The 26,264-nt window shown below is 42.4% G+C and overlaps 1 protein-coding gene across 1 annotated transcript in view; it reads right to left on the bottom strand.

Annotated features, from left to right (window-relative positions):
* IGFBP5 (insulin like growth factor binding protein 5) overlaps nucleotides 1–23,598 on the bottom strand; it is a 42,878-nt gene extending 19,280 nt beyond the window's left edge. The window contains exon 1 of the mRNA XM_007420164.3: nucleotides 22,618–23,598. Within this exon, the coding sequence (XP_007420226.1) occupies nucleotides 22,618–22,948 (331 nt within the window). The 5' untranslated portion in view covers nucleotides 22,949–23,598. The remainder of the gene's footprint in view (nucleotides 1–22,617) is intronic.
* Nucleotides 23,599–26,264: the final 2,666 nt, after the last annotated feature.

The following is a 26,264-nucleotide window of genomic DNA, read 5'->3' as shown; positions in this document are numbered from 1 at the left end:
AAACAGACGACATTTGGGGCTGATCTCTCTGAATAATTCTAGCCAGGCCTTGGTTTTAAAAGAAAACAAAACAAAAAGCAAAAATCTGGCTGGGTGGCAACCTTAGCAGCAAACTGGTTAGACTGGTTGAACTGTAGCCAGAGAGCAAGGCTTGGTGGTCTCTTCATCCTTAGAATTCCTTTCTGCCTGTGGCAGTGAGAACAGGGAGCAAGAGGGGGACAGTTCCCAGGTATTAAAGGTGCCTGGACCTGACAGGGTGGAACGCTAGCTGGAATTCTGAAGGGCAGGGGTCTCTCCTGCTTTCCTCTCCCTGCCCAGAAGCTTGGTGGGTTTGTCCAGGGATCAAGCGTCCTCTGACTAGAACACAGAGGAGCAAGCTGCATCGGTTAAAACAAACCCACTCAGTCTGGACATGTTCCTGATTCTACCTTGTATCATTATCTGCTATTGTAGCTGGGCTGTAAAAAAATTGCAGGGAGAATTTTCTGTATTCCTTTGCTGCCATCGGATGGCCATCTGGAGTTTTGCGTGCCAGATCTGATAGTCCTATTCTTGATACTTAATGTGAGTTGAGCTTTGCACCAGGCTTACTTGATATAATGAGAATTCTGTACTCAAGTCAAACACACATTAATGCATCTAACTATTTTAAGTGTCCTCCTCCTACCCCTACCTCAAGAACATGACACAGAGAGGGATGTTTGATACTTTCATCCTTGAGACAACTAGAGAATGGAGTACGGAATTTGTAATCCCAATAGACAACAAAGGAAGGGATCTTGACAGTCATATAATCATGCCTCCAAACTATAGTCCTCATTCTTAAAAGTTTGGAGACATCCCTATTAATGGTAGCAGAAGATGAATCAAGGATACCTGTTGTCATGGAGCTTGAGCAAGCCAACCACTTGGATAGTTGGGGGAAGTTGAATACAGGTGAACTGGAGCATGATAATCCATCGCTTCCTATACCTTAGAATCAGTGTTTGGAATGGATACCCTTGAGAAGTCAATGCTCTTGCATTTTTAAAAGCATGTCAACATTGGTTTCAAAGTGATCATGCCAGGGGCAAGTGAGCTCATAATGCCAGAAGCTGAGGTATTTCCAAGTTTCAGAGAATGAGTTACTGTAAAACCAGAGGTCACAGTAAAATATATTACCCCTCTTTTGCCTGCAAACAAACATGGAGACTGAACTAGTATTTGCACTTTATCCTAAGAAATATACAGCATTAATATTCTTAACAGAATTCAAACCTCAGTTGGGATTATTCACTGATGCTCAGCAGTATTTTAGAAACAGAAATGAGAAGTAGAAGCAAAGGGATAATATAAACATTTGGAATACATATTCAGGTATATCTTCTACCAAAGTAGTTTGCGTTTTGGCCTTGACACACCCTTTTCAGTGAAAATGATGCAGTAGGATAACTTAAGATGTCTTTGATTCTCCTTAAGACTAATCTTCATGTAACTATTGTTGAGCCAATTATTATGAGATAAAGAAAGGATAGCTAAATGTACTGCCTATTTCTCATGGTCTGGGGCCAATCTACAAATAGCGTCATCTACCAGTTGGATGCAATTTCAAGCTTAGTTTCATCTTTTACTTTCAAAGGGCAAATACTTTAGCTCATGCAGTCAGCATTTTCACAATTTTTTAAAAAAATCAGTTTTCCATATTAGTTGGGAATAACAACTGTTATAGTCCAAGACATCTGGAGAAGAAAATCTAATTCAAAATGTTGTTTTTCAGGATCAGGAATTTGGAACAAAAGTTCTAGAAAATGAATTTGGCAAAGAGAAGAAAAAAGAAACATAGTAACAAAATATTTTCCGCCTCTAGTCAAGAAAACCAGTGTAGAGGAGTACAAAGATGACCTTGGAGAAATTATGCTATGACCATTAGTAAAACATGAGGTTAGCCTGGGAAAACAGGAATGCATGAGAAGGAAACTCAAGACTGCCCTGCCTTGAGTCTCTTTGGTATAAGAGGAAGGAAAGGGGGAACACAGTTAGGCTTTCATAATTCTGTTACTATTGTTTATATCAATAAAGCGGAGTTCTCATATTTCTCGTGATTCTGTTTCCTGATCTGACCTACTTCAAAGAGCTGACAACCAATGGCTTGATACAGTTGGTAATTATTTTTAGGGGATGGCAGAGATTGGGTTAGGAATGATCATCCTTTTTGCCTACTACCACTGGGATTAATTTTTACAAAAGCTAGTTATAACCTTGAAATCAAGACACTTGCATGTCAATGATTCATAGTAAGCATGTTACCATATACATGACCATACTTTACATTATGCAAACAGTACATTTTTTGGTTCACACTTTCCTGGAATAATTTATAACAAGTCAGCTTCTTGCTCATATACATTTCTAGGTAGCGTTTTTCATCTCATCCTTAATAGAAACAGTGGGTTTGAAGATTTATGTGGTCCAACAGTTTATTTATTCATAAATCTTGTGTATTGATGGTAAACGTGCAGCCGCTTCTACCTTCTTATTTAATATATTCTTGGCAAAATCTAAAAATATGGCCTTCAACTCTAGAAATTCAAGATCCTATAACCTAAGAGACAAGGTGGTTAGTGAATCAGACTTAGACTGCAGGGTGAGCATAGTGCAAAGGCTGTTTGCATAAAGTGCATAGTCTTTTTTTTTTTTTTAAGTGATGGGCAATAGCCTTATCCTATGCAGGCTAAAAAAAGTTAAAGGCTACTACCACTGTGTGTGTGTGTGTGTGTGTGTGTGTGTGTATGTGTGTGTTTCCCCTGGCCAGCTGGTAACTGTAGATATTTTGTGCCAAAATGAAGTAATTGCTTGCGATACATTCAGACTTGCTGACCTCTGTAATCTTGCACTCTGCAGTTCCGATAACAATCACAAACTCAGCGACGTGCAAGTGAATTTAGCATTTTTCATCAAATTGGGAGCAGCTGCTTCTTGAGATTACATCAGGACACCACTCCCCACTCCCCCAGCATGCTGCTTTAGCCCCACCATGATTGCAAAACCAAAACAGAAACACCCTTCGTTGCTTCCCCCAAATGTATATCGGTTCTTATAACATCTTTTGAGATTTGAAACAGGCATGCCAGAGTAAAGGATCCCCATTAAAAATGTCTCTCTCCTTGCTATAAATGACTCCCGAGATGAAGGGTAGTAGACATACTAGTTCAGAATCTGCTCCAAGTGATGGTAACAAGAGAGGGATCTTTTGCTTCTAAGATTCTCATTTGGGCTCCTGGCCATGAGAGTGGTGAGTGAAAGCTGTTATCAGTTGACAGCTGTTGGTGCCCAGCTAGCAAAGGGGGGGGGAGGAGGTGGGAGTGGAGGGAAGGATTAATCACAGTTTAGTTTCTAGAGATAAAGTATCTCTGTAAGAAACCGTATCCTTTGCTAATGCATTTTAGGTTCCTTTCTTGCCAGAAAGGCCACAGGCTGGAAGGTCTAGGGTACCAAGACAGAGATGCTATCTTAAGAAAAGTGTATTGCCAGGACAAAGCACAAAGGATTGAAGGTGAAATACCTGCACTCTGCTTGTGTTTTGCACTGGATATGCTACTGATTCAAAGCAGCCACTTTCACCATGGCTGGGGGTGGTGGGGAGGGAACCCCTGTTCTGATTTAAGCAGGGTCAGGTTTGGTTAGTACTTGGAAGGGAGTCTTCTGGGAATTTGGGGGCTGTATGGTAGATCAATCAATCAGTCAATAACTTCAGAAAACAACAGTGACAAACCACTTTCCTGTTACCCTCAATAAAACATCATGGAGTTGCCCATGAAATCATCAGGTGTTGAACTTGGCTTAAAGGATACTTTATCTTGACCTAATCAGATAAGGGGGAAATCATCAGAAAGCAAGAGGTAGGTTGGACAATTTTTCTCCCTGTAATCAGATGCTGTGCATTTTGCAGCTGCCTTTTAGAATGTGAATGAGTGGATAAACATGGGGGAAATATGTACTGTGTCTATGATGCAACAGTTAGGGGCCAATGGATTTGTGCAATTCACACACACACAAAATCCAAGCCATGGATTGGTACAATTCACACATGAAAGTTTTTTTTTAAAGAAAGTCATATATATCCTTTACTAGTCTGCAAAGCATTCAGCATTTTGGATTCTCTACTGTTAGGGAGTAGGTGAAACTTATCTGCATATTCCCCTCTCTCTTTGTATCTACAGTATATATATAGTGGGTACCAAAATGAGGGCCCATAGACCATTTATTTTATAAATTATATTAAATATTTGAATTAGTTGCCCTTTTCTTCTAAACACTTCCTTTCTCATTTAACACATGATCTTTGAACATTCTTAAGTACAGTAATATCTTCTCTAAATAAAATAAAATATATTATGATTAACCTATGGGGTCTGACTTTAGGTACACCTTGTGTGTGTGTGTGTGTGTGTGTGTATGCACACATAATAAATAAATAAAATTAATAAAACATATTATGATTGGCCTATGGGGCCTGATTTTTATTACATTTTATTATGTGTATATATACACACCCACACCCACACCCACACCCACTCGCCCTCATCCTAATTCATTTATTTACATTTGAACACTGAAGGCTGATAATGAAATATACCTTGATATTTTCTTCTGTGTGTTTGTGTGTGTAAGATTATATTATATACAGTTCTTCCTGGATCTTTGTCAAAGGTGGCCAGGTCTTAACTAACCCCTACAGCTGTTGTCCCTTGAAGAATAAATGAACCCATTGGAATTAAGAGATGATGACACTAACCCAAAAGAAGGCACTGACATAACTATTTTTCGTAAGTGGACATTTCCTTTTGCGATGTCTGGAACCAGAATCTAAAGTGGGGAGAGTTATCGTATCCCTTTCCAGAGAATGCCCATGAAGCAAAGTTTCTGGAATCCTTGGAATGAAATGTCCCATTGGGTCATCCGCCTAACAGGAAAGATAGGCTAGGGCATGTACTTAAAGCTTCCTTCATTGAGATCTTGCCAGCCATTTCTTGACAATTTCCAACTCATAATAAACTGTCAGACAGTTTATTCCATCACAAAACAGTTCTTAAAGTTAAGAAATGTATCTGAATGCTTGCTCAAACCTTTTCCTTGTTTTCAAATTATCATAATTAGAAACAGAACTTTTTCTTTATACCAAAAGAAAATGTAATAATAACCACACACAAGCATCAGGATAGGACTGGAAAGAGACCAAGGAAACATATAGGTCTCAACCCTTTGTGCCTGCTGCTTTATTGACTAGGGCAGCCTGAAAGATGAAACATTGATGAAACAAAATTAACCAATTCATTTATTTACCTTTGAACACTGAACACCCTTAATGAGGTATACACGCTTTACCCCTTGACTCTTTCCAATATTGACAAATCTTATTTATAAAATATAAAAGTAAAGATGGCATTGTAAAATGTCAGGGCCCAGCCCACCTAACTCCCTCTGATTTGAGCAAAAACCTGTTTTTCAGATCTACATTGCTGGGTTTTGCCTCTGGATCAGCCTTTCACTTCCAAGGGAGTTGAGAAAACTTTGACCCTCCAGAGGTGGCTGAAATACAGCTCCCAACATCCCTTACCATTGACCTTTCTGGCTAAGTTTGTAGGAAATTCTAGTTCTGTGGAGTCCTTGGGGTTCTCTTAGCTTGGTTCTTTTCTTGCAAATGTTTCATTACCCGGCTAGGTAACATCTTCAGTACTAAAATGGGTTGGGGTTTGCTCTCTCTTTATATACTGTGGCATGCCTTGCCAGTGCTGGTGGGGGTGGGGGTTTTGTTTTGCTCCTCTGGTAGTTCCTTGATTAGCATATGTTTACTGCTCGATCCACCTCTGCTATCTAAAATTTTAACATCTACCAGCAATATGGCTTGAGCTGTCATGATTTAGCAGTTGTCTGCTCCAGGTAGACTCCACCTGTCCAATATTTCCTTGTTTGGAAGTGATGCTGCAGTCCCCCCTTCAAGATATGAAGTGGATGGTGGGGTCTGGAAACAGGTTTCTCAGTCGTAAGTTCCTTGTGCTGGAACTGCTCGATGAGGTCATAACGGCCCCTTCCCTCTTGTTCTTCCAGATGAGCATTAAAACAGTGTTCTTCCAAAAAGCCTCCAGCGTGGGGATTGACTGGAAACAGCTGCCAACTGAGGGTTGTTCTCTAGGGTTAAGATGATGTTTTAGATTACAGTGACCATTTTTAATTTGTATTTTATTGTGGTGGTTGTAAGCTGTCTAGAATTGATTATGAACTGGGCAGCCTACCAGCTTATGCAATGAATTGTGCAGTAATAATACATAGATAAAACGGTACATCTCTCTTAAGGCACATTGATCAAAAATACACTTTACTTGTGTTAATTCACTCTAGATTAGGTGTGCCATTTCCTTATGGCCAGAAATAACTTGCATGAGAGGTTAACCTTCAACAGGAGCAGCGTTTCCCACGCTGGGGTGGGCCCCCAGGAAAAGATGCAGCCGCTGACGGTGTGATGATGGTAAGGTTATCAGCAGTCACCCACCTGTGAGGACTGAAAAGCAGCCAAAGAAACCCCATTCTACATTTCATGGTCTGGTCTGAGTGACCCTGAGTGCCCAAAGTGCTCCTGACATTCTGGAGGAGCCCATTTATGTTTCAAACGGTCTGCTTGCTGAGTCACTCCTGCCTGCTGGGAAGAATGTGACATGACAGTTGCCAACTTTTTCTTTTTTAAAGTTGGCAGGGCTTCTGAACTGACAACAGGTGTGTGACAGACAGAAGTTCTGGAAATGAAGCTTCTCTTTCTCCATGCTGTGTGCTTTGGAGGTGAATTGTTAGTGTTGCACCTCTTTTAAGGAGTATTTATTTTGGTTTTCACAGACTATTTTTAACCAAGGCTATGGAACCATTAATGTTTCCATTGTGAAGAGCTCCAAATGCATTGCAGAACAGAACAGGACAAGGTGATCTTCTTGCATCTTTACTGAGGAGGAGAAGGTAAGGCAAATTGGTTCTCCTGCTCCTTGAACTTGATATTTGGAATTGATCAGCTAGGAAAGCCAAAGAGAAGTGGCAGCATCTGCATCAGGGTTTGCCTGGTGAGAAAACTCTTCTATGGAAGCTGGTGCTATTATGTAAAGTGCCATCTTAAACTGCCTTCTAAGCTGTGGGCTCTCCCAAAGCATCTCTTTTCAGCAAGTGACTTATCAGTGAAACCCCCCTCAGGCTGAGTTCAAATCCTGGTGTTTTCATGGACAGGTCCCTGTAGATTACTTATCAACCATCAAGAAGTGGTTTGTCATTTGTTCTCTGGGATGTAATTTTCAATTTAGTCCTGGCATTTCCTGGTGGGTTCCCATCCAAGAGAATTCTTGGTTCCCACCCAGAGATCTGACTCTGCTTATGTTTTTCTATTTCAGATCAGCCAGGGTCAGCTTGGTCCTGCCACCAAACTGGGCAATTTATTTTAGGTTCCCACTAAAACTGCATTCAAAGTACATTTATTTTAAGGAGAAAAGGCGGTAGGGTCTTAACTAGGGTGACCATTTTTGTTGCTTCTAGAAAATCTCTCTGCTTGTTAAAGCAGCTCCTGATTCAGCTGTTTCATTGATAACCTCTTTTTCTCCCTCCAGTTGCAAATGCAGACCGACTGTCTCCACCAGCAACCCTGCCGCTCAAACAAATGACACAGACAGACAGGTGGGATCTCCACATAACAAAGTCTCAATCACACCCTATTGCTGAGCTCCTTCAACCCTTTTTCTGAAGTGGCTTCTTAGCACTCAGCAGGATGGTCCCTCAGGGCAGCTGCTTGGAGGACATACACCTGGTGACTTAGGGAAACCCATTTACAATGTATTTATCCTGTTTGTTTACACAACGTATTTCTGTCCTTATGTTTTGGCTGAAAGAGGGATTTCAACGAGATCCCTGAAGGGCAGAATACTGGCAAGGTCTCCAGGGTGGAGGAGTTGAGTGATAGGTAGGTGGGTCCTTGAAACAGTAAGCTCCTTAGAAAGCAGGGTTTGGTCTCAAAAGAAGCATCACTCTTTTCTTACATTTGGTCCAGCCAAAGGACTGTCTTGATGTGGAGGGGGAGAGGGCTTGATTCCATGAGAGCTAGACAAATGTATAAGCCCTCAATTCCAGAAATTGCCAAACCTAACAGTATTACTGATTAATCGGCATAATTAAACCTAACAATAGCTCAGTACCGTTTCATTTCAAATATTGGCTGGATTTGCCAGAACCCTCTGGTCACTCTGCCAGTGAGGCATTTACCTCCAGAGACTCCCCCAATCTCTGGAGGTAAATGACAAGAATGTCCCCCTTGGGCATGTTGCATACCTGTACATGACACACAACAGTCACTTGTACTGCAACTAATGACCGTTTCTTTTAGGTAACAGTGTAAACACTGCTTCTCTATTCTACTTTCTGATTCACCCAGCCAAATGCCACCCATCCAGCAACCTGGTGGGTGAGTCCGGAGAGATCTCTATGTATGCTTTTATCTGTGGCCTCTACTGCATACAAAGATCTGCAAAAGGAAGGATGTGTTATTCAGCACTGGCCAAATAAGTAAAATAGAACGGGATATGGCTCATCTCATCCTTTTTCTTTTTTTGGTGCCTGCAAGTCAGCTTTGACTCCTGGTGACTGCCTAGACAAATCCCTGCAAGTCCAGGTTTCTTAGAAGTGATGTGCCTTTGCCTTCCTCCTAGAGCAGAGAAAGAGTGACTCCCTCAAAGTCATCCAAAGGAAAACTAGAACTCAAGCCTTCCCAGTTTCTCATCCAGTGTCTTTACACCAGACTGGCTTTCTACCACATCTTTACGTATACAATTGTTATGCTATGTTGGCCCATCTCATCCTTCGAGAACCTCAGTGACAAGCATTGCATGAACGTCCTGTGTTTATTACAAACTTCCTCGCTAAGCATCTTGAAAATGGCACTTTTTGAAGATAGGATCTAGAGCTAAAAGATGGATTGGCTTGATCCAATAGGGAAAATGAGATATGAACTTGGACTGAAGTTAACAGAGTCACTTGAAAGTGTGGGCATGGGAAGAAGACACTGTCTAGAATGCATTCTTTAAAACTTAACAACAGCTTTACAATCCATTTTAAGTGCACAACTGGTCAGTAGACCTGGATATTAGAAGTGAGCAGGGGTATAGTACTCTGTTTAAAAGCCTTTGGCTTGTGAAAAACCTAAAAAGAAAAACCTAAAGAGAGAAGAATCTCTAGATTCCCTGGATTATTATGGGCATTTTTTGAAGTTTGCTGCAGAATAAATGGTTTTTCTTAGAATCTGTTTCTCACCCAAAGCTTCTCTTCTTAAATCCCTCTGGCTGGGCTGATAACAATGCATAACCCTCTGGACTAATTTGCTCTGAAATGTTTCGCACACGGATGACACATTGTAAAGAAATCCTCTTTCCAACAGGAGGAAAAAGAAGGCATGGCATTAGGGACAAGGGTTGGGCAGCCACAGTTATTCCCTTACAGATTAAACAAAACAAAGGTGCTCTTTCCCCAGATTTGGAATCTTCATTTTAACAAATAAAGTACAAATTTCATCACTGGCTTCCAGCTCAAGGGAACAACCCATTCCATATTTTCTTAGAGCCAAACTATTTTGGAGTCCACTGGAGTTGGGTGGCCAATAAATTTAAATAAACAAACATAAATAAATACAATATTCATGCTGACTGGATTTTAACTGCAGCCTGTCCTGTATAGATGAAGTAAGTTGGCAAAATAGCACAGGTGTCAAAGTGAGACACTATTGGAGTTACAATATCCACATTAATTGCAAGATGCAGATTCCCTCTTAAATTCCCCACCAATACAGGAGAAGAGAGCAAGACATCATTTCAAACCTTGGCCTATTCCCCCCCCAGCATTTTTTTTTTTGTCTGTATGTTTTATTTGGTACAATTGCTCACTACAGTATGCAGTACACAGGTGGAAGGGTTAGGGATTAACCACTGAAGTCCAGCTCATAATGGATTAAATTCCTGAACAGTTCAGGCTATGCCTGCATCCATCAGAAAGTCAAGGCCTCTACCTATTTGCCCAATGCAAATCACAGCTGGAAAGCAAACTTTAGCAGCCCCCTGCAGTACATTTCATTTTATTGCACCAGTCAAACTGCAAATTTTAATATGTGCAAGCTACTCAGCTTTAATGCTTCTTTATTTACCTCACCCTCTTCTGGGTGTTCCTGATAATAGTGTTACTAATTCCTGATCCTGCCTGGACTTAGACTCCATCTGTAACTTTCCCACTCCTTCCTTCCTTCCTTCCTTCCTTCCTTCCTTCCTTCCTTCCTTCTCCTTTGTAGACAAGTGGTACAATCGAGCAAAGAAAAGGCAGTAACTGAAAATCTAAAAGGAGAAGCAACTTTATGCTCATTTATTTCCTTTGCCTTCAAGACCCCTGGTTTTGTCAGCAACTGCCTCTGTCTCCACCGTAGAGGATTCTTTGAGAAGGGCTGTTCAGTGTAGACAATGCTTTGTAGATCTGTTTGTTGTCTAAGGATGGTAACTATGGGAATGGTAGTATTCCTACAAGGACAGCATTTAGCCCAAGGGCTCCTGTTGTCCACACATAGCATAAAGATTTTGGCCTTTGTCTGATTCTTTTTCCATCCAGTTGTAAGCTACTAGACATTTTTAAGCTGCTAGAGAAGGTTCAACCAAGGGATTTTGCTGCCCAAAGCTAAGTCAGCTGAACTGGAAATTGGATGTCACTTAAAATTAGTGACCAGAGTATCTTCCACTATATCTGAGGGCAGCAAGCTAGCTTAGCAGATGCTGAACATGCACACCTAGATTAATTTACTCATGGTTAATTAAACCATCTCTTATTCAGCCAACCCACTGAACCATAACCTAAAAATACAGGCTGGGCTCTGCGCCACACTCTTGGCCAGGAGTGGTCAAAAGCTACAGATACCACGACTGAGCGCTGCAAAGTAGGTGTGGCCCTATCACACATGTGGGTGGGAGTTAGGGGCTTTCTTCATCTTAATAGTGGAATGTGCCTATTTTAGAGCTTATGTTACAGTTTCCAATCTCAGATCCTGGCCATCAGCTTTTAGGCATTATTATCAGGAGGAGTTGGGTGGGGGGCTCAAAAAATGGGAACTTGAGTGGCATGTGTAGCTTTGGGATCGTAGGATTCCCATTCCTGTACAAGGCTCAGATGGGGTGGGCTGGTTGGTTATTTAGCACCTCACATGCCACGGTCTTCTTCTCTAACCTTTCACTCCCATTCCTGCTTCCTCTTTCAGTTGCTGCTGTTGCTGCTGCTGCTTCAGGTAGCTGACTCCATTAACCTCATGGTAAGGCTGACTCCACTGTGGAGGATGCGCTTAGCTTTAATGCTTGGCACTGTTTTCATAAGTTGCACCTGATAATGGGCTGATCCTTTCCCTTGAGACCACTGCTAACTTTACCCTTCTGAGCGATAGGTACCCTGCCTACTGATTCTAGCTTCCACTTGTTACATGCTATCTTCTTCTTAAGTTTCCTCGATCATAACCTATAATAGAAGCATTAATTGTCCAAGGGGGAAAAGGGAGGGAGAAGAATGAGCCTGGCTGACTCTTTAACAGTAGTTTGGTATGCAAAAGTCAGCAGCTGAAATGTTTCAAAGTATAGAGCTATATATTATCAAGTGTTAATTGCTGTAGATAAGACTGCTGTTAAACAGACAGGGAGGGTAAGTTTACATCTTATATTCAGTTGTAAAATGATTTGTTTGGTTTGGGCTTACCCTGTTGTGAAAGCTCAACTGATTGAGATATATTCAATAAACCATAGTCAAGTAAACCACAGGTTAGCTGGTTGTGTGATCCCAGCTGCAGTATTCTGTTGCAGAACTGGTAATCCTTCCCTTATCTTTGAACTGTATAATACTCTGTTCATCTGGCTGTACTACACAACTCCAATCTGCTGCGGAAGGCGGGTTTAGCTAACTTCACCTGGCTAGTCTGTTTATTTTAGAAAGCCTCCAGTCTATGTGGTTTCTGCCTATTTATTAGGACAGATGGACGGAATCATGACAGTAGTATAATTGGTACTAATATAGGGCTGGAAACCTGTGCTCATCCCTAACCCATTAACTCTGGTAGGAAAAGTAACACAAATATAGCTCAAGAATATCAGAATGCTAGGAATTCTAGAACCGTCTCGATCCCAAGAAGGAGTCATGGACAAGATAAAAAACTATCTTACAGAGAGGGATAGAAGATGTACGGGGAAGAGGCAAGCCTTATATTTTTCAATGATGAAAATAATGGTATTGAAGGGGGACAGCTGGTTGAACTGGTTGCCAGTCTAGTTTTAAAGTGTTCATAGCCTTGAGTTCAGAATAAATGTTAACTGTTTGAATGCAGTACCTGAATATCGTAGTTTTTCTTTATGAGACATCCATCCTGGAATTGTATGCACTACGGATCTAAATCTCTGTAACTGCTATCTAGCTCAGTTCCCAGGTAAGAAATACAAGGAATGATACTTGTAAAGATGCTAGGGATTTTTGCTAGAGATAAGCGTTATTTTTAATTAGCAAATATCCAGTTTCTGTTGAAGGAATAAGAAAAGCATGAATGGGTTTAAAAAAAGAAGAAATTCCGCTTAAAGATTGCTTATCTGAAAAGAGCCCAGATGTTAAAGACTGTGATTCTAAGCATAGGTAATCAGGGTCACATCCTGTCTGAATCAATGGAATTGCCAATAATGTTACCAAGTTATAGTGTTATCCACTGATCCTTGAACTGCAAAAAAATTACATCTGCAGTAGTGTTGGCATCAAACGATGATGCCAAGTTGACAACTGGTAGATATATGGATTGTCATTGGATAGGTGGACCACCCATATATTCCAGTGTGAACTTTGCTTCCCCATTGCCAATCCCTATCTTGCCTTCATTCCTGGTCACTGCCAGTCATCAGTCTTCTCTCCAAGACAATGGATGCGAAAGTCTAACAGATGTTAATGCATCTTGTGGCTGCTTCCAGATGGTGTTGGAATGAAAGAGAAAACACTCCTTTAACACTGGTATAGCTAAGGATGGCTTAAGTTTGTCTTACTCATGGGCTGAGGATGATCTGAAGGCAATGTTGTGGGGATACAGCAGAAAAAAAGATGTGGCCAAGGCGTGTTTGTACCGTGGTTAGGTCAAGTGGGAACATGGCATAAAGCTGTGCAAGGGTGGGTTGCAGCTCACTCAGTTGCTAGAATTAAGTCTGGTTGAGTTCAAGTTTGCTAACTACTAAGTAAAAAGATAGTGAGTTTGATGCAATAGAATGGATTTTACTTCTGCAAACTGCAGGGAGGGAAAAAGGACATGCTTGAAGTCTCCTTTGCATTTTTTTTAAGGTCAGCAAGTAGAAAATTTTCATAGACAGAAGCAGGTTGCAAAGAACTCTTTGACTTGATGATGGCTGAGGTTAATCAAAATTGGACTTCCTACAAATTTGGAGGCATACAGATTCCCCATCCCAGTTCTAATGGCTGTACAGGGCAGGCCGCAGTGGGTTTTGCTCTGACTAAATTGCTTCCAGAATCTTGAGGCAGTTACTTAAGAGAGACAAAATTCTCATCCTTTTGGGACTTGCCCCTTCGTAGTGTGATGAAATATGGTCAGGAGGAAGATTAACATTTCTGAGCACTTAATAAACAGTGCACCCTGTTGCTGCAGTCAGCTCTCCAGTAACATCTATTGTAGATTGTGTCAGAGCTGTGCAATGCTACAGTGCAGAAGAGCAGAGGAATACTGTCTTTGTCTTTGTCTCATCAGCCATTATAAGAACATTATAGCCTTTTATAAAAACAGAAGCCCCTTGTTCATTCTGAGAAAGAATTACTGCTCTGAACTGACGGCATATAGAGCGGCATTTCTTAGCTGATTCTGCCACTAGGCAGGGCAAGCGCCCTTATCTAAGAGACTGGCCTGTTGGGCCTATGTAATGGTGGTGTGGGAAGTCGAAGAGCTAAAGTGATACCCATCCCTCTTGGGAATGCAAACTAGGAAGTAGTCAGTGAGACAACTCTCAGGTTAAATGGAAGCAGAGCGACTTCAGGCAGGCACGTGAGCTCAGGAAATTCAGGGAGATGGGATGATCCTTGAGACATCTCTGGTAAGATTCCCAGCTGAGTAACCTTTCCTCCCAAAGAAAATCAGTCTCTGGCTTGACATGCTTTTGTGTAAATGTAATCATGGATAGCATGGAGATGATTAGCTGATTATGTCTGCATACCACGCTCTTGAAAGGATGGCCACTTTAGCATCACATTGTATTGGAGGTGCTAGGAACAGGCACAACCATAGACCAGTCTGCTTTCTACTAGGCTGCATTGGTTACTTGAATAACTTGTTATGGATTAGGTTTGCATGACATGCTCAACTCCAAACAGGTAAATCACATTTTGGTTTAGGACAATCTGTGAACCCAGTTACTGAACACAGTGCCCCACAGGATCTAGAACTGTAGCTGTTTTTGTTTCTTTAACAATAACATGATTTACAGGCATTAGCAGATGATGAGATTTGTCTCCAGTGTATCACTCTGGACCTGTCCTACTTAAAGTTTATCATGGCCTGATAGCCCCAGTTTTCTCTCTTGCTCATGAATGAAACAGGCTTAAGATATGTTTGCATGTGTGGGTGTTGTTGGCTGGTCCCACCATCTTATTCTTTACATAATTTTTTAAAATAATCCTATTTATCTTGTACTTTCTGCCTGTTTGGTTTCATAGTGAGCCACCCAGAGTCAGTCTGGAGTCAAGCGGTGCCTAAAAAGAATAACTGAATGAATAAATAAAGAAATATTAAGCCCACACTATCCCAGTGCATTAAAAAGGTATAAAATCTGTGATAGTCTCATTTTCTTGGGAGCAAGTTCAGATATAGTGCAGTAGATGTGACCTGAAGTGTACTTTGGTAGTATCAGAAGATGGGGGTGTGCTCTCCCCCCTTGGGTCACCAGCAGGCCTCTATCACAACTATTTCTTCTCTCTCCATCAGCACATTTTTTTTTTTTTAGTTCTTTGCATACCTTTCACCTCCTTCCCTCCATCTGTTTTTTAAACCAACTTCTCTCTAGGCTTCTAACAAGGTAGGTGAGAAAAGAATGGTGGCTTATTAAAAGCCCTCTATTTTATTCAGGGAAAAAGAGGGGCGTACAGTGCAATTCAGCTTTAATGTTCTTCAGAAATGACTTGCTATTTTTTCTGGGGGAGAAAAGGAGTGCAGTTATGCACTTCTGTGTTAATATATTCAGAAATAGTCTCTGGATGTTGAACTGGGCTCTTCATGATTATTACTCAGTTTCATTCATACAGGAACTGAAACAGAAGATTGGTTGCCCAGCAGCTAGTCCCTTTCAGTAATTGTAGGATCTAGCTACATGTTCAGCGATGGGTGGGTCTGCCTCCTGCCTCCTTTTTCTCTGAATTTATTTCTCCTCTGGTGTGATATCATAAGCCGAGTATGATAAAGCCCTGAATGAGACAGCAGGAATGCTAGAGGAGAATAGCAGTCTCCTTATCTGTACTGACTGGCACATTCACAAACCAGGACAACCCAACGGGAACCTATGCAGTACAGCCAGTACAGGACTGGCAACAAACTCAGTATATTTTTTGATGGCACTGTTTTGTTCTGACTCAAGAATGAGTGGATAGCATCTGGATTAAGTAACGGGGAAAGGCCCTCAGAAGAGAAAGTCCATTTTAGTGAAAATAGCCCGGAGCTTCATAATTGGTTCACTCCAACCTCTCCCATCCCCCCAGCTGCTGGAACTGGCAGATATTTAGCAGGTGCAGCTTTCCATCTTCTGCCAGCTCAGGATGTTGGGCATGTAATAAAGGTATATTTATGCAGCTGATAAGTGCAGCACAAAGCAATGATGTAAATGAGCCGCTAGCAGACATTGTGCTTACCAGTGAAGCGAGCTCCAACTTTTGCTAGCATCTCCAGGAAAGATTTGGAAAGATTCCTTCTGCTAAAGATCCTGGGGAGGTCCTGATTGTCAGTGCAAAGTGGAGAATGGTATTGAGGGACTCATTGATTCCTTTGTCAAGGCAAGTGCTAGGTTTTCTTCATCAGTGAACAGGCATTTTATAGGGAACCATTGCAATGTGAGGCTCTCCACACAATGTGTGCTTGGAAATTGAACGTTGAGGAGACCACCCTGTTCTGTCCTGTTTATGTGTTGAACTAATGGAGGCCAAGTGGAGGTGGGGCCTGCCATTCTTCCACCCAAGGAAATGCAGCCACGTTTCCTAGCTCTTTTTGGTCACCACTGTACTGCTGCTTCTTTGTGAAATGATCAAATAACATGAAATCATCTGGTGCAGAGCCTTATGTCATTTCCAGAAACCTGTTCCTGTGCTAGAAATCCAGGCGCTACTTTTTCTCTCTGGAGCAACTCCACAAAAGAAGAGAAACTCAACTTTCTTGCTCAGACCTGATGGATTAAACTACTCGATTCCCCCCTCTCCTATATATCATAGAAGATTAAACAACAAAAAAAAAGAATGGAGTTTTTCCAGTTTCTTGGGGAGCCATGGGCCTGTCGCTACCAGCCTTGGCTAGAACAGTACTTGGACCTGAGGCTGTCTTGGCTTTGTGTGGTAAGAGAGAAGAGAAAAGCATCCAGCTAGGCTTGCCGGTTGCATCCCAGGCAGCGTATATCCTCGCCCTTGCAGAAGGCACTCCATTGACTATTCCCGTGACCCTTGCCCCAACCCTCACCCCGCCAAACCCCAGGTCACCCAGCACCTCCCTTCCCCCTTTCTGACTCTGCCCCTGCCCCCACATTTCAGTCCCAGATGTTCCTTTGCTGCTGTTCTGCCTCTGTTATTGCCAGCCCAGATAAATTCATTGGAACTGAGACTGCAAGAGGAACTATCTGAGACACAAGAAAATATGAACTCTCCAGCCTACCAGGAGAAGCACAGCCCCATCTTTCTGCTTCTCTTGCAAATGTGACATAGCAAAACCGTGACATTTTAAAAGATAGTTATGAGGCAACCTCCTTCCTAAACAACAGCTTGGGTTCACTCTCGGTCTGCTAGAGAGATTTTCTGTTTCTTCAGAACCAAAAAAAAAAGGGGGGGGAGTGAAGATGGAGTAGAGAATTTGGGGTCAATGTTTTGAGACACTTACTTCCTCAGTAAATAGTATTAGGGATTCAAATAAGCACTACTCCATTTTGCTGCAGTGTTTTATAAACCACCAAGTTGTCCAGTGTAAGTGAGCATCGCACCACTCAGGCACTAAATCCATGTAGCCAAATGTATAAATAGGTGGCAGGGATCTCTAATCACTAGGTCCCTCACCTATACAAGCCACCCAGTAATTGTGATTTGCAAATAACATTTATGGTTTCCCGATGACTAGTTCAACAAATCATGGCTACTCCAAATATGGCTTGATTCAATATGTGAGTCATTTGACCTGGGACATTGTCCTATTGAACCCAAGACGGCAGTTACGAGGAGCAAGAAGCAATGGAGGGAGAGCAGGGACTTTCTACTTCAAAGATTTGACTACAATGATCAGAGCAAAATAGGACAGGATCCTCTGCCTGTAACAGAAGGTTGAAAGGGAAGATACCAGCTACTCTCATGCAATTGACATATCTTGGAATTCCCTCTCTTCTGCAACACTGAAGTAACCTCAAGTTCTTCTGTACCCAGCCATCCTCACAACTTGCACGTGCAAATAATGGGCATGAAAGTAATCTGTTCTGCCACAAACCTATCGCTCTCCCACCTTTGCTGAGCAAGTTGAAAATGCAGAGAGTGAAAATAACTCGTGGTGCTGGTGGTGGCGGTGGGGAAGCTCGCTTTAAAGATGTAAACATAGGCTTGGCCTCCTAACGTCCTTCTCCTCTTCAGAAGTTAAGTTAGAGAGTCACAAGGCCAAAGCAAGCAGTAGAAAAAAGAAAATCCAGGACAGCAATTATAACCTGGAGGATACAGTACCGTATTTTATTTCTTCCGTACAGCTGCTGTGGCAGCCTGTAGCCACCAGGGGTTGCTTCTGGAACAACTGCAAAGGTGGGTAGTGGGAGAAAGCCTTTCTCTGTCAGGTAGGGTTAAAGGGTGTAAACGTGTTCAAGAAATCTCTTCCAAATGCAGATAGGGAATCAAATGTCCCCATCCAAAACCTCCCAGGGCATGAGAATGAGAGGCAAGGATTTTTAAAAACATCACCTTCCTTTTTATCTGCTATTTTTCTACATGCAGGAAAAATATAAAAAACCACCACCATGGAGAAGTATGTAGAACATACTGACATATGCAATATGGTTCTATTCCAGGAAGAAAAATCCATGGGTGGTATTTTTGTCCATGTGTTTTTTTGCAGCTAAAGGAGCATATGAAAAGGAATGGAACTGACACCATATATATGACATCGTTGAAAAAAAAACTTGGTTTCTTTTTAAGGGCAGGCAAAAATTAGCCAGCGATTGTACTTGAGAAATTGGTGGGGGTCATAGTGTTGGAAGGGACCTTAGAGATAATCTATTCCAACCCCTAGCTCAGTGTTTCTCAACCTTGGTGACTTTAAGATGTGTGGACTTCAACTCCCAGAATCGGAAATGCTGGCTGGGGGATTCTGGGAGTTGAAGTCCACACATCTTAAAGTCACCAAAGTTGAGAAACACTGCCCTAGTGCTTTGTTTTAAAAATATAATTTTTATTGAAACTTTTAAACAAGAAGATAAAAACTAACACAAACTAATATAAAGTAGGAAAAAGAAATAAAAAGAAATGAAATAAAAAGCAAAAAGTGCAAGAAAAAAAAGTTGAAGAAAAATAGAAAAGAAAAAAGATATAAAGAAATATCTTCTAATATTCTTCACAGCAGTTATAAGTACAAATATATTTTAACCTCTCTCTCTAAAGTTGCATCATATTACTCTTCTTTCTATAATCTATCCTATGTAATCATCAAAACCATAAATCACAAGTTAATTTTTCCATTATTATGCAAAAAGTCCACAAGAGGCTAGTCCAACCTGTACCTCAATTCAGGATCCACTAGAGCACCTTTAATAGATTATCACCTGGCCTTGGTCTGAAGACCTCCAGCAAAAGCAAACTCATCGCTTCATGGGGCAACCTGTTTCACGGGCTCATAGCTTGGACCCTGGTTCTAACCCTGCTATCTGGGGCAACAGGGAACAAGTCCACTTCTTCTCTGTGAGAATCTTTCAGATATTTGGACATGGAAGGCTTACTGCCACTGGTCTCCCTGGATTAGATGCACATCCACATGGTTGCATCCCCTAGCATCTAATGTCACTGAGAAAGAACAGGGGTCTTAGAAGTTTCTAGTGGTCTCATCCCACATTTCATATTCTGTCCAAAGGGAAGTCATGCACCACAACCATTTTGCATCAGCAATAAACAAGTGCTTATTGTTATATAAAAAAGTGCACGACTTCCATTCAGGCAGAGCCCTGACTTTTACCCTTTCATTGTTATCGAGCACTGGGCCAATTCTGATGAATAACCACAGCCAGGACTCGCTCCTTGGAGTCTTGTCCAACCTTGGCACAAACCTATAAGTTCAAGTCAAACTTCATTTCTTCCCCTTCACCAGTTGCTTAGAAACATGCCTACAAAAAATATACTTCACTGTTCTCATATTCTGCTGTTCTGATGCTAAGAGGTTCCCTCCCAAGTCTTGCCCTTAAAAAATCCTGCTTTTTTAAAAAAAAATTGCAGACATAAATATCTGATTATAGCTGAAATATCCATTCCCATCAAGCTTCTGTAGTTGGGGAAAGAAGTCTTTGGTGGTCCACCTTTAACATTATTGGATTAAAGTTTAACTAAGAAGCAAAATAAGGTATTTTGAAATTCATTGACAAGGTTTGGGATGGAGAATAAGGTGACTGGCAAGCAGATGGAACAGCAAAATATTTCTAGTGGAAGAGCTGTTTAGAATTTTGCAGCCCTGTTAAAATGCTATGACAACTCTTGCAGTATGTCAGGTATCTCAAGGAGATACCTGGTATTGACAGGTATCTAAATATCTATCCTGAGAGGCAAGGATATGGATCAGTCTATGCCAATTATTCCCCATCATTTTAATAAGGCAAACTACCAAGGGCAATCTGGTTGATCAGGATCTGCCTTCTGGCCCAAAAGGCATCGGAAACAGTTGTTGCATCCCACAGATCAGCAGCCTAGTGATCTGCAAGCCTCCTGTAGTTCCATCGTAGACTCATTGTCATTTGGCCGAGGTTAATGGAGCAGCCATTTGTGCCATGTTTGTTCTGCTTGCCAGTGTTTCTTAAACTGCAGTGCAACTGATAGACACTTCAGAAGTTTTATTTATATAAAAAAGACAGAAAGAAAAATGAGTGATCCAGATGCATTGGCTGACAACACCTGTGCTAAGCCATGGCTTGTCAATTACTGAATAAACTAGAATTGGCTGGATCATTACAAGACAGTAAGCCACAACCCTGGTTCCCCTGGTTGGGTTGACACAATACATTAAGCCACACCACCCCCTGAATTAGATGGCGTAGCGTAATGTATAAACCTTCTAGCAGCCTGTGGACTGGATCAGGCCCACCTGTCACACTTCCTTGGAGACGGTCACTTAGCCTTTGGACTCCGTTTCGGCCAAGGTTGACTTTGATTTTACCTCCACGGAGGAAACTGTTTTGAAAAGCTCTTTCAACAGCAACAGGCAAGTGAGGGAGGTGCCATGTTTTGCTTAATCACTCTTTGGTCTTCCCAAGCTTGTGGCCACTCTGAGATTTGAGAGGCTGACACCCACTGCTTGGAAGCACCTGCTGCCCAGCTGGGATCAGGAAATGTGAGGGGGAATGGAGGGTGAGAAGGGGGCAGATAGACAAAGTGCGAGGGTGTGTTCAGATTAAATCCAAATTCAAAATGCTGCAGGTTTCAGCAGTCTGTAAGGGGCACTGTTGTAACTCTGAACAGCGGAGGGTGAATTGCTCGACATGCTGTGTCCCTGTAGGTAGCTTTTTTGCTTGTGTTCCTGGCTAGCATGCTTGCAGACACACATACATGTACTCACAATCTAAAGTACTGCAAATGAGTACAAGGAGGATATTCTACTTAGCTGTAGCATGAGCAGTTCTTTACATAGTTTTCTGAGTTCCAAGACAGAAAATCAAATTAAAGCTCCTTCCCTCCTCTCTTCCTCCCCCTCCCTAAGACTAGTTTCACCAAAGTCTCTAGCTTTAACTTCTTCCAAAAAGCAGCAATTGAAGTTTGGCAAATTTGTTGATTTTTTTTTTCCCCTTTAACTTTTGCTCTGCCAAACGAAATGACAACCAAATTGAGCCAATGCTTTCAAAGAAGAGAAGCGGGGAGGGTGGGGGTGGGGGGGACAATGAATGAAACAAGATTTATTGAGGGTTAGGAAGAAGCTTATAGCTGCAGTTCTTCACTGCTTAGATGCAACAAGCCTTCAGTGGATGCTGGATTTTGCAGAAGGGGAGAGCTGATAAAAGAGTGGCTTTTTTGAGGGCGGGGGGAAGAAGAAAAGAATGAAACTCTCTGGCATTTTGGTATGGAGAGAGGAAGAAGAGGAAATGGTGCTAATAAGCCAGGAAAAAGTAGTCTCAGGAATGGATTTGAGGGTTTCGTCCTAGGAAGGAATGCTGATCAAGGTTTTCTTTTCAAAACTATTTTTTTTCCTTTCCAACTCTTTTTCATTACTCTGTTGCACCTGTTCATTTTGATGCCACCCTGTCTTCCCCTGCAATGACCTACAGAGGCAGTCAGAGAGAGACTCAATCTGAGGATGGGCTGGGGCTGCATGTACAGATATGAAAAGTCAAATCAAATGGGACTCAACTGGATATCAGTGTAATTCTGCCACATTGATGCAAAGGGTGCCATATTGAATCACAAAGGCCTAAGAAGATAGACTGCTGCTAAGCCTGGCACTATCGGGGCAGGGTAATGGTGATGGCGATCCAGGGGTAAGTACCAAAGGCAGTTATCTGTAGAATTGGGGACTTAATCTTATGCCTCCTTTCCTTTAGATGGCAATACGCATTTACTTCAAAACAGGGCATGCTAGCACTACTTTCCCAGGGACATCCTACTCATTCTGCTGAGTGGCCCGAGTGATCTGCCCTAAAGTCCTGTCATCTCCAACCAAAGGGTGAAGATGCTTGGGTTGAGCTGCAAAGAGAACATAGATTGAAGGAGGTATGATGTCTGAAATGCCGTCAGTAGTAAGGGAAATTCATCAGAGGGAGAACCTGGGGTCTAGTCAGGGTAACAGAAGTTATGCAAGATAAGAATGCACTTGAAGACTCAGCTGGGGAATGGGAAGAGCGCTCCCAAGAAAGCCCATTTAAGAGAACTGGTGCTGCAAAAGAAAAGTGGGAAGGGAGGAGAATGTCAGCGAGGCACAAGATCTGAGCATAATCGGATTAGAAAAATGACCTGATGACGCCTAAACCGTGCTTGAAGGAGGCAAAGAAAGATGTTCAGAGGATGCTCGGTGCATGGCAGACAACAAACAGACGGGGAAGCCCTCTCCCCAGCAAGCAGAACAAAATAAAGAAAGGAAGCTGAGCCAAGGCCCAGAGCAGGACTCACCGTTCTTAGCTTGCTCTCTGTAACTCTTTTCATTGAGGCAGACCCCTCTGCCATGGAGCAGGGCGTGTAAGGGCTTCTCCTCGCCTTGGCGCGGCAGGCAGCGCAAGCCTTGGGCACATCGCTCTGTGTACACCCCACAGGACTGCCCTTCAGCCAGGGCGCATGTCATGCAGCATCCGCACCCGGGCTCCTTCACCAGCTCGCAGCCCACAGGGCTGGGAGGGCACATGGAGAGGGCTTTCTCGTCACAGGGTTCACAGTGCACGAAGGAGCCCAAGCCCTGCGAAAGCCCCAGGCACAGGGACAGGAACAGCGCCTGCGTCAGGAACATCTTCAAGGCTCTGCCAGGCACACCGTTGCAGGATTTATTAAAGGAAAAAAACAAAGTTCTTTTTGGAGAAAAAATCTCTCCTCCTTTAGATTCCAAAAGAGCTCAGTCAGAATGTTTAAGAAGAATACCTATATTTACATAAAAGCAATTTTATCACAGGTTGTCTGCAGCTGACAGTTGCAAGAACTACAGATGCAACAGGTTGGTAATTCAAAAAGGAAAAAAAAAGTAACCAGAAAAGGGGTTAAAAAAAAAAAATTGAAGAGTAAGAATAGCTTTGGTGAGGCTGCACAAAGAAGTATAAAATAATCCACACACCCCACTAAAAAGCAAAGTCTGCAAGAGGCTGGGGAGGAAGCAAAGAATTGAACAAGCTTCTTTTCGACTGTCCTGATATGATCTGCAGCAAATTAAAAAATGTCTGGAGTAGCACTAAAGCAGGTAAAGCTGGGCTTTGTCAAGAAGAGATTTAGCTTGGGACTGGCTGCAATTTTTTAAAAACCTCCTTTTCCTAGATTGGGTTAAAAACAACAAAGAGGTTTTCTGTTGAAGGGTTTTTACAAAGTCTCTTTGACAAAGAGAGCAAAGGAGGAAAAGAGAAAAAGAAAAGAATTCCACTTTGTAGATCTCCCAACACTTTCCCCCTGGAGAAGTTTCTAAAGAGACTGAATAGTGCCGAGCAGGCATGTCTTTTAAATAGACTGCCCCTGGCTGCCTGCCAGACCCTTGCTGCAATCTGAGATCCCAATGACACCTCAGCCTGAATTGGTGCCAGGAACCAGGGCAAGCTCAGTGCACACTCCAAGTGTGTGTGTGTGTGTGTCTGTGTGTGTGTGTAGGGAGGGGAGGGAGTGGGGTGGGGTGACGGTGCAGCTTTTGACTTCTAGGCTTCCAACACACACCATCCAAAGGCATCCAATTGCCACCTTTATACTGTGCAAGAAGAAATCAAGCTTTTTTTTTTTTCCCCTTCAAACTCCAGGGAAAATTTCAAAACACTCAGAGGTTTGGGCTCAATTGGTGTCATATTTATTCTCAGTGCCCCAAATTGTAAACATGTGTCCCCTCACTTTGGAACAAATTCCATTGGACTCATTGGGATTTTATTCAGAGTAAGCACGTGCGGGGATGGAAGAGCATATCAAGTTGCCAACTTTTTTTTGCTAGGCACAGGTCTGCTTCTGTGCTTTTTAATAGCCATAATGTGCAGGAGTTGATAGTGCTCATCTCCATGCTGTGAAAAGCTTTACCAGTGGTGTTTCTTAGGTCAAGAGGTGGTAACAGGCATAGAAGCAAGCCAACCATAATTTTGTGTGGTCAGCTGGCAATGCTCACTACGAGAATGTAACCTTGATGTAGCTACCACGACCTTGTCATCCCTACATCTCTAGCCCAAGAATATTCCCAAGACCAGCATGGATTTGCAGACTCAGGCAGGGATGCATTGTAAGCTGAGGGGTTCCTTGCAGGATCAAGTCTACACCTCCTCTAGAATCAGCTCTGGCTTCATGGGTTTTGATGTGATGTGAAGGGTGTGTCTATGTGTGGCACGATATTGCCCTACGAGATGATGGCCTGTCTGGTGGATTTCATTGATGCCCTCTCTGTTCTTGTAAGGCTGAGCCCCTGGGTCACTCTGTGTTTGGGTGTATGAGATAGGCAGAGATAGACACAGAATAGCCTCCTACTCCTTAATCATAAGTGACTTAAATTGAAAGCAGGGGGCAGAGAAGTGGGCGTGTGGGGGAAGGATCCACAGAAGGGAACCCTGTGGGGTGGGGAATGAGTTACAGTGTGTAACAAGGCGATTCTGACTGGTGAGGCACATACCACAAAGGTTTCCTTTCTTCTTCCACCTTTCTCACTGAAAAACCTTCAAAAGCATTCCACAACTTGGAAAATAAAAGCTTGACCTCTGCAATTCTAAATGCTAAGACAATGTTTGGGGCATCGTTTGGCATCTGATAGAACAATCTTCTCATCTCTTCATATTCATGGAAAGGGTGAGGAGTACTAGCTGCCTTCCCAGAACCCTAACGTTCGTTCAATTGCTGTTTAGAAAAAGTACAATCCCTTTTCTCTCCTTTCAGTCTTCCTTTCTCTCTCTAAGCACAGTATAGCCCAGCCCTGCTATAGTTTTGCCTTTTGCCTAAAATCTGGAAGGCGGCGATCAATCATTTAAAGGAAAATGGGATGTGTGTGTGCGATTGAGAGTCTTTTTGTTTGTTTGAGATCCACAAGCAGAACTCTCCCCTCTTCCTCCTCAAGTTAGATTCCAGCCCTCTTTTGGCAGCCTTGGCAGAACTGCCTGCATCGCCTTACTTCTGCCACTAGGATGCACCCTAATCTATGATAAGTCTTTGAGCCTCCATGCAAAAGGTATTTTAATCCCTTTCTGCTAACCTGACTGTACTTGAATCCTTTTTACCCTGGCTGCTTCATGACTACCTCAAATTCTCTCTCTCTCTCTCTCTCTCTCTTGCCACTTATATGTGATTACAGTCCTCAGAAATTAATGGGGGGGGGGGGAGAGAGTTGTCCAAATAGCGGTCAATTTCTTTCTCTATGTGGAATCTGGCAAATCTCCAGAAACTAATGGAATACTACCCCCTTTGATGATTCATGAGGTGTGGCTCCTTTTTCCTCTGATAGAGGCTCTGTCTTCAAATGCCTTGTGACAGGCAGAAACTCAACTGATGCAAGTGCATTCAATGTTGCAGTTCCAAGTGGGACAGACTGCATGGAAGGCAAGCATTTATTGCTTCTGATAGGGGGTGTGCTGATCCTCAGTGGTGGGAGCATGTGCATCCCTCACTTACAACACCCCGTCTTGCCTTCTGGGTACCCTCTACCACTGATGGACATTTGTCAAGAACCTTCTCAACACAAAGAGTTTTGCTTTGTGACAATTGGTTCTTCCTTGCAGAACCCAGGAAGACAATTCATACAGTATTCCGAGCATTTATGGCCTGATAGATGATAGTGATTTTTTTCACAACTAGCAAAATTACTTCTGGATGTACAGGGGTTGGAGTCTCTCTTGCACTCCTCCTCCCTATCTTATTTGCCAGGGAACCAAGAGGAAGATCCCAGTCTCATTTTACCAGCAGAAATCCACTGCTGATGTTTTTCTCAGCATGAGGATAAGCATTTCCAAATCATCCTTTGGGGCAGACAGGGTGTAGCCCCCTCCTGGATCTTCAGTGAGGAAAAGCAGCTAATCCTGTTTTCTGCCTGGTTTTGATACTGAGAGGTAGATTGGCCATAACTCTGTGGTTGATAATACTATTGGATCTGCTTTAGAAGAAACATGTGC

This window comes from Python bivittatus, unplaced genomic scaffold (genome assembly GCF_059951505.1).
Source record: "Python bivittatus isolate LINGU-HERP-01145 unplaced genomic scaffold, Pbiv_v1 ctg000480_np1212, whole genome shotgun sequence".
In the NCBI taxonomy this organism is placed as follows: domain Eukaryota; kingdom Metazoa; phylum Chordata; class Lepidosauria; order Squamata; family Pythonidae; genus Python; species Python bivittatus.
This window is presented reverse-complemented; position numbering and strand designations above follow the sequence as displayed.